This window comes from Falco biarmicus, chromosome 13, assembly GCF_023638135.1.
Source record: "Falco biarmicus isolate bFalBia1 chromosome 13, bFalBia1.pri, whole genome shotgun sequence".
NCBI classification, from domain to species: Eukaryota; Metazoa; Chordata; class Aves; order Falconiformes; family Falconidae; genus Falco; species Falco biarmicus.
The window spans coordinates 5,387,987-5,396,567 of NC_079300.1; the positions used below are offsets into that span (position 1 = coordinate 5,387,987).

The 8,581-nt window shown below is 39.5% G+C and overlaps 1 protein-coding gene across 1 annotated transcript in view; it reads left to right on the forward strand.

Annotated features, from left to right (window-relative positions):
* The window catches only part of LOC130158416 (multiple epidermal growth factor-like domains protein 6), a 200,947-nt gene extending 195,719 nt beyond the window's left edge, over positions 1–5,228 (forward strand). Inside the window, exons 36-37 of the mRNA XM_056359147.1 lie at positions 1,101–1,229; positions 2,235–5,228. Coding sequence (XP_056215122.1) covers positions 1,101–1,229; positions 2,235–2,314 — 209 coding nt within the window. The 3' untranslated portion in view covers positions 2,315–5,228. The remainder of the gene's footprint in view (positions 1–1,100; positions 1,230–2,234) is intronic.
* Positions 5,229–8,581: the final 3,353 nt, after the last annotated feature.

An 8,581-nucleotide genomic window follows, 5' to 3' on the forward strand; every position in this document is an offset into this window, starting at 1 on the left:
TTTTATTTTCAATTAGGCTCAGTTCATCTGTGATATAACTGTGAGCAGCTGTGACTGTGCAGCAGCCATAAAGATAAAAGGCCTGATTTTAATTTGAACTCTGGTAAAGCACCCATTAAACGGGCAAAATGTTAATTAAAAAAAAAAAAAGAGAGAGAATATAACAGACTTTTATGGGCGCTCTTTTTCTGTAGTAAATTAACATTGCAGACTTTCAAACAGATGTCTTAAATACACATTGTTATTAACATGAAAATGTGGTATTACATAAATTAAAATCAGGTCCAGAGGTGTTTGAGGAGACCTTTTCTCATAACATTTCCTAATTGAAAAGGCCAAGCTCTGAGCGCACAGGGAGAGTTCTTCCACGTGTTGGGGCTGCAGCTGATGCAGGGCTCAGCAGCACTTTTATTTACCTAATGGTGCTTGTGTGAGAAAGCAAGCGCCTTGATTATTTACAGTGTTTTCTAGCAAGGTGAGGGAGAGAGGGCTATTGTTTACAGTGTATTTAGCACCCTGCCTTGTGACCTGCTGCTAACTTCTCCTTCATGTCTGTACTCTGCATAAAAAAAAAAAAAGCTGCAATGAGGATTTATCAGCCTAGGTATGGAATACATTTGCATTTGGAAGCGAGACATTTTGTGAGTTTAATTTGCCAGGAGGCAGCAGAATTGTGCAATCAGAGTAAGACATAACAGTATATAGAAAATGGATTAATTTTCAGTTTCACGTTCTTTGAGTGAAGGCTCTTTGCTGGCACACACTGACAGCCAAGCCGTGTGGTAGAGAGGTGCGGGAGATAGTGTGGATCCAGGATGCTGACTGTAACTTTCCTGAGCAAATCCCAAGGTCTTTTTTGTTGGGCTGTCAACCCCTGTTTTTATACCATTAATGATTTCCATTCCGGGAACTTCTTTAGGACAGCTGGGCTACAGTTTGGGCAGACCATGTGGCAGACAAAACTTGAAGACTGTAAGGCTTTCTGAAATGTCATGCTTTAATGTTAACAGATGTAGGTGTCTAAGTAGCTTCCTGATCCCGGAGAGCAAGGAGACTACTAGGGAGCATTTACCTTCTTCCAAACACTTCTGTCCTTCCAGAATGCAGGTCAAACCAGTATGGCCCTGACTGCTCCTTGCAATGCCAGTGTGCCAGCAAATCCCAGTGCAATCCGTACAACGGGAATTGCGTGTGCCCAGCCACGTGGATGGGGCCAACCTGCAAAGAAGGTAACACAAGCTGGAGATGCGCAGCCTTTCTTAGTAGAAGAAGTCATGCATTGACCGTGGTGGGGGTGGGTGGACCGTTTGGACAGGAGTATCAATGCACCACCCAAACATGGTGCTCAGCAGCAGCCACCACAGTTCCTGTGTTAGGCTGTGCGAGGCAGAAGCTGTTCTGCATTTCCATCTCTGGTGAAGAACACAGAGCCTGTGATAGCAGCAGCTTTGCTTGGAAGGGTTGTGTTGGTGTGTGCTCTACTCCAAAGGGTCCCAGCACCTGATGGTGCAAATGCCAGCAGACACTGCAAATGCCAGGAGTCATTCCAGGTGGTTTTGAGGTCTCGGCCAAGCTGAACTGCCTCGGTGCAGTGGTTTCCCCTCAGAGCAGGCTGTGGAGATCAAGGATTCCTGAGGCTGCCTGGTCCAGCACAGCAGTACGCTCTTCTGTGCCTGCCAGTATCAAATCTTGCCCTGAAACAGTTGATACCCACAACTTCTATAAGAAGAATGAGGAGGTTTACTTGCTGTGCATGCCATCCCATTCACTTTTTGTAGGTCTCGGGTTTTGAGGATCGTGGTGAGGTGCAATAAGCCAGAGAAGCAGACAAAACATTGGAAAATAGATGTGGATTGATTTGTGAGTGTGCTAAAGCACTCATCGCACTATCACAAGGAGGCTGGGACTTTTTGTATTTTGATAATTTTTCTTCTTGAGATATAGTACAGAGTGAAAATTTCCTCCCACTTGTAATCTAATTGCAACTGGCTTGATGGTGATACCATACAATTCTGCATTTAGTTTAGAAAACGCTTTGGGAACTTGCCATTTGAGACATGTTTTACTGTTTTGTCTGCTTTCTGCCGCTGTGAGGAGGCCAGTGTAACTCAGTCCTCACCTTTTTTTGAAGGGTAATATTTATTGAATTATTTAAGTGTAAATTGTATAATCTATGTAATATTTCAGTATTACATTATATAGACCTGAAACTGTGTTTCTGCTGAATTCTCTAGGTGGCCCTCCAAAGCTTCCTTTTCATGAAGAACAAATTCAAGAAAGAGGGAAGATTTTTCCAAGAGCTCTACAACAGTAACATTTGGACTAATAAATGAACTGTTTTATATGCACAGACGGTATTTGAATTTGGATATGAAAACAGCTATTCAATTCAGCTTGAATTGTACTGAAGTATTCACACTTCTTATGGAAGACTACAGAGGCCATTTAGTAGCTGGATCCTTTTAAAAAGTTGAATCTGTTTCATGTATTTATTCCTAGCCTCTTACCCCTCCATTAATCTGCTCTGGACGTTCTTTCTGCTATATAATATAATTCATTGTTTGAAAGCTTGGACATGTTTTTAATAAGACCGGCTCCAAAGAGTATCAGGATAAGCAGTATGTAACATATCAACGTGCAGTGAGCCACACCACTTATAAGTGACTTTCTAAACCTGCTTGACAACCAGCATGGAGTTTACTGAGCGTTTCACAGATTACGAAACCAATACTGATTCACTGCAAAGTCACGTTGCACAGAAACTAGTGGGATTCACCAAATCAATTCTGCTTTGAATAACATTGTGTGTTCTAGAAAAACGTTCAGTCTAATTTTAAACTTGCAACTGAAGCAGAATCCAGCACAGTCCTTGATAAGTGAGAATATGTACTGCATTTTTAGTGTGGATTGACTGATTGGAAGGTCTCCATCTATATCTTGCTTCTGTCTGAATCTGTCTTCCAAAGAGCATGGTGTCACCTGTCAGACTCTTCTGGCTTTCTGCATCCTCCCGTCTTGTCAGTTCACTTTCTCAGTGGTTTGTCAAGTCAAACTGTGCAGCAGTTCTCATCAAACAGTACTGTCTAACGCAGAAAAGAGTTTTGTCTTGGGTGGAGAAAGCAGATAGTAAGCAAGGATAGATGTTTGAAGATAACCTTTGTGTTCTTTATATAAAGGATTATAATGTGCTTTTACTGCACAATAGGTTGTCAGCTTTAAAAAGTCCTGATACCATTCAACAGCTGCTGTTGGTCACTGAATAGAACAAAGACATGTTGGTGCTATTTTGTCTTTTTAGACAGGTTGTTCTTTAGTATAGAACTATATAATTATAGAGAAATAATGTTCTCTATTTTAATATTCTGAGTTAACCTGACTAAATAATTTCAGAGTGCCTCTTTATACCTCTCTTTAGGTTAGGAGTTACAAAATCTACGTAGTAACCTCTGGAGTCTGACGATATCAAAAGTGCACTTATTAAAGGGCATCAGGACCACAGGCTCATCAGACATGGTAATACAGGTAGTGCCAGGTCTTGTGTTCACGCTACCGTTCACACAGCGTAACAGACTGGAACTCTGCAAGAGAAGATTTTTGTCTTAGAAGAGACAAAATGACAATAATTGATGTAACTTGTGATTTGTAAAGCTTATTTTTGTTGTTGCAGTTGGATAATGAGTAGATGAAGTCACAGTTTTACCCCATGGTTCACCTCAGGTCTTAAACACATCTGCAGTCAGCAACTGTCCAGTACAAAGCAAGTGACACTTGCTCACCTGCTTGCAAACTGTGATCTATTCTAAGCAATATAGGTTTTGTAGGTATTTTTCAAGCTTCATGGAAGTCTTGTTGTTGTTCATCACCTCATAGGTATAGAAATTCATCCTAAATGCCATAAAGTTATTTGTGAATGTGTCAGAATTCATTAACCAACTGTGCTTTCAGCCAAAATATCACAGGGGCTGATGGTGATCCCTGGTCATTTCTTCTGTAGAGACCCATGAATGTCACTGGAAAGTTTACTCAATGAAAATGTGCCAAAACTGTTGTTCCCAAACTAGTCAGAAGTGTGTGGCTCTCAGCAGGGCTTTACTGCCAGCTGTGACATTTTAAACATTTTTTTGGAGATGAGATGTCCTGGGTCTGATCCTGCAATTATGTGAATTTGGGGCAATTTCACTGAACTGGAACTGATAAGGTAAATCTCATGTGAGAAAATTAAACATAATCTTAGCAACTGCTGGAGAGGGACAATCCAGGTTAAGCAATTAACATATTTTGGACTTAACTATGTATTTACCACAGAGCCAAACTACAACAGTAATGCAAGAGTCACATTATATTCGAGACGTTTCCTAGAATCATAAAGTTAAGTTGTAAGAGACCTCTGGATGTCCAGGCTTCTCTTCAAAGCCTGATCAGCTTCAAAGGTAAAGGGAGTTGCTCAGAGATTCATCTGGCTGAGTTCTGAATATCTCCAAGGATGGAGATCCCACCACCTCTTTGAGCCCCTGTCCCAGTGAAAATTTCATGCTCAAGACTATTATTTTTTCTCCCCTATTTTCTAATCAGAATTTTCTTAAGTTCAACTTGTCCGGTGCTTCTCATCCTTTCAGTGTGCATCTCGGAGAATTATTTGACTTCATCTCACCTACAGCCCCCATGGGGTAGTTGAAGACAGCAGTAATACCTCCCCTTGGTCTTCTCTCCTGAAGACCGAGCAAACCTTGCTCCCTCAGACCCAACTGTATCAGCCCCGATTACCTGGCCCCGTTCCAGTACATTGGACATTTCAGTGATGGGAAGGATGCCCAGTGACTGGTACGGTTACTCAGCAGCTAATGCCTCAAAGCCCAGAGCTTACGTTTTGCTGTTTGACAGCAGTTTATAAAACGGACTGGTTTTTCTTATCTCTGTATTCTGCTATGTGATTAGAGCAGCTAATCAAAGAAAAAGCCTTTCTCAAACCATATTATTTACCTGTGTATACTTGTTTACATTTTCCACAGTACCTTGATAATAGAATTGTAAATATGTAGTATAAAGGAAATAAAATTTTTTGTATGAAGTATTTTTAAAGAATGTCGCAATTTGTACGTGATGAAACATGTATTGTAAGTGACTGATGCTGAGCCTGTGCCAGTGAATTAGAGGCCCAAGAAGATCTGCTTCGGAAATATTTCAGCAAACTTGTTTTAAAAAAAAAAATCAAAAAATGCCATTTCATATAAAACCATTCACATGCAATAGTCTTTTTATTCATTCCTCCTTCAAAATATTTCTTAGGCTCTTGATGGTATTGCCTTGGGAACAGAAGTTCACTGCATTGAACAGATCATTCTGACTTGGGGCTCAATATGACTTTTTGTTCCAGAACTAAGTGCAATCATATAAGGTAAAAATCAAAATTAAGTATTTAAAAATATTAAAAGATTAATTTTGAGTTAATTTGGAATGTCTTGTCTTTGTTCTCTGTTAGTGAAGGTTTTCATTCTTTTCACAAGGCAGGGAAAATGTTTACAGGATGTTATTTTCTAAAAGAAGAGCCAAAACTTTACATCATCAGCTATAAATTAAGGGATTTTACTTGCTTGTGATGTCATTAATATGTTTTGATTCTGCTCCTTACTGCAGGTTAACAAATTTACCTAATTTTGTGCCTACAAAATAGTCTTTATTAAACAGCATGGACTTTTTAAATGGAAAAACTACTAAATCAGCTTTTCCATAGATTAATTTTGTGGCAAGTGAGTATAGCTGCTACTAAAATAATACAACTCTGCTTATTTGCTTCATCAGATTCCAGCGGAAGACTGTCAGGCTGATACTGTCCTGGGCATAGCTCTGGAGCTTTGAAACTGAAAGTGAAAACTTCAGTGAAAATAGTTTTTATACTTAAATTTATGTCTCTCTTTCTCTTGGTGAATGCCTTTCTTGGCTCTCCATTTCCCAGAAGGCTGACATTAATTATGCTTCCTTGAAAAGAGCGTTCTGTATATTCCTTCCACTGTAACACAGTTGCATGCATAGGTAACTCCTTTCAGAAGGACACTGAAATTATTTCGGCCATGCAGTTTCTGTGCCAAATCCCGCTCACTCACCTTGTTGTGTATTCCAGATAACTTCAGTTTGAGAAGAGTGGAAATGAGTTGAGTGTAACTCAGTGGGTCCAGCAGAATCTTACTCAATGTGAATTCGTGAAACCAGAACAACATGTTCTAAGTTAGACTTCAGTATTTATAACACTATCCTCATAGGAAAACAATCAGAATTTTAAAAATTCCCCGCTTCCCCTGCCAAAAATTATTATTCTACTTTTATCCTTTTTATGTTGAAGAACCGTAGCTATTAAAGTTTGCCCAGATTTCTTGCCAACCATATTATTTTGATTGGCTGCAGATTTCTGTTTTTGTAAGTAATAACCATCACAGTATCAGGAGTTGCCAACGGGACAAACATGGAAATTATACCTTTATGTCCTTCCCAGAAGAGCCAGACACACATTTTGGAGCCATCATGGTTTCATACTGTAGATCTAACAGTGACAAATAATGTTTCTGTTAGAGTTTAGCTTCTCATCAGAGCAAAGAAAAGCTTAGGAAGAGTCCTTGAGAGAACGGGTGGACCAGGAAACCTCCATCCTCCCATCCTTGTGTTAATTTTTTGGTTTTTTACAGTTGGGCTAGAAATCTCAGTCCCCAGTTCTTGAAGGTCTTTTCCTTCTGACTGCAGCAGCTCTGTGCATGAGCTGTGACACCATGCCCAGTAATTTTTTTGCCGGGTCAAAGCTTTAAATTCTAACACCGCGTAAAGCAATTTCCAGTGGTAAACACTGAATCTCAGAGTTGTTTGAGAATAAATTGTTCATTCTGCTCTTTTTATTGCTTTTAATAAGCACTTGCATAGCAATATTCTGTCTTCGTGAATTTGTAACCCCCCCTTCAAAGAGTATGTGAGATGTTTCTCAAAACTGTACTATACGTTGTTGGACACATATCATAGTGAAAGGATGCTGGTTTCTTTATATAACCATGTCATTAAAACTTGTTCTTGTTCTCTTCTTATTGATAGTCTTGAAGCAATAGGCTTATGTTGTGGAGGAAGCTTTGTTCTGTTAAACTAATTCACATCCAGAGCACGTGCACTGGAATCACACCTGCTTGTGGTAGTTTGTGTAGAATAACTAATGGCCTCTACATAAATGGGTTTATATATGATCCCTGACCAGAGCACCTTGTCCAGTGATCAAACCTGATAAATAGAGGTTTCTGGCACTCAGTCTCCAGAGTATTAGAAATATTCAAAACACAGCGTAAATCTTGCTGGAAGAGGATGGTTATGAACTGTAACATTTCTGGAAGACTTGGGCATGGAGCACTTTGAAGGCATTTGAAACCGCACACCTGCGGGCTTCCATCAGCCTTCTTGGACACATCCCAGAGCCTAATACTCACCAAACAAATAGCCCAGTTCACCTTAAGGGTATTGTCTTCTCACATTGGAAGGAGCTAAAGGAACACATGTGCTTGTTTAATGCCAAATAATGCAATAAGTGTGTGCTGGTTAATTGGAAGTAGCATGCTAAATTGAATTCAAAATGTGTAACAAAGTGAGGACAGTATATCAAGCTGTCGGAGAAAAAGTGGACAGATACGGGTAGCCAGCTTCTGGGAGAACAGCTCTACAGACTTGGATTGATTTTTAAATTTTAGAGCAAACATTTTAACTTGAGCTCTCTAGTACCACAGAATTTTGTCATATGTGATTTACTTCACTTTTCCTACAGTTTTTAGCAAGGAATAGAATAATTACATTCATTTGGTTTGTCATCTTTTTAACATATGTTATAAAGATAGTTGTGTAATCACTGCAACTTATTGAGCAATTTCTTTATAGAAGCAATATTTAAACTATTCAAAGAAAATGCTGCTGTTATTGCACTAACCTCTCAGTCCCAATGATTGCTGTTAGGAGCTGATCAAAAAGTAGACATAATATTCTCAATCTATGCAGGTTTAGCATGGGTCTGTGTCTTAAACCTGTAAAAAAGCCATGTCTCTGCAGCACTTGAAATGTTCTTGTATGCCTGCAATGGATCCGTGGCACTGGAATAAGAGTGACCTCGTGGCTGGGATCTGGGAAGCGCTGCTGGTATGGTCCACTCCATGGTATGTTCCCCTCGGCATCCTCAGACTCTGTTAAACCCATCTGTGGGCGGCACTGCTTATCTCTTATTGTAGGCAGCACTAAAAGTTCACAGGATGCTAACAGAGTAGTCTGTATGAACACAGAGAGAAAAAAAAACAACCTTGTCCAAAGCCCATGAATGATTTTAAAATGATTTAAAAGTTCTGTATGATAAGGCACTGCTTTGTTGATTCCTTTCAAGCATGGTGGTTAAAAAAAATACAACTCAGTTGTGTTGTTTTATATAAGAATAAAGATGTCAGCAACTAGTCATCTAACTGTCCTTGCCATTTGGCAGTATCTAGCTTCCTTTTCAGTAATAGCCCAATAAATCTTTATCTTTTAGTAAGTTGATGACAGCAAAACATCTTGAGAAGCTGCATGTGGTGTAGAT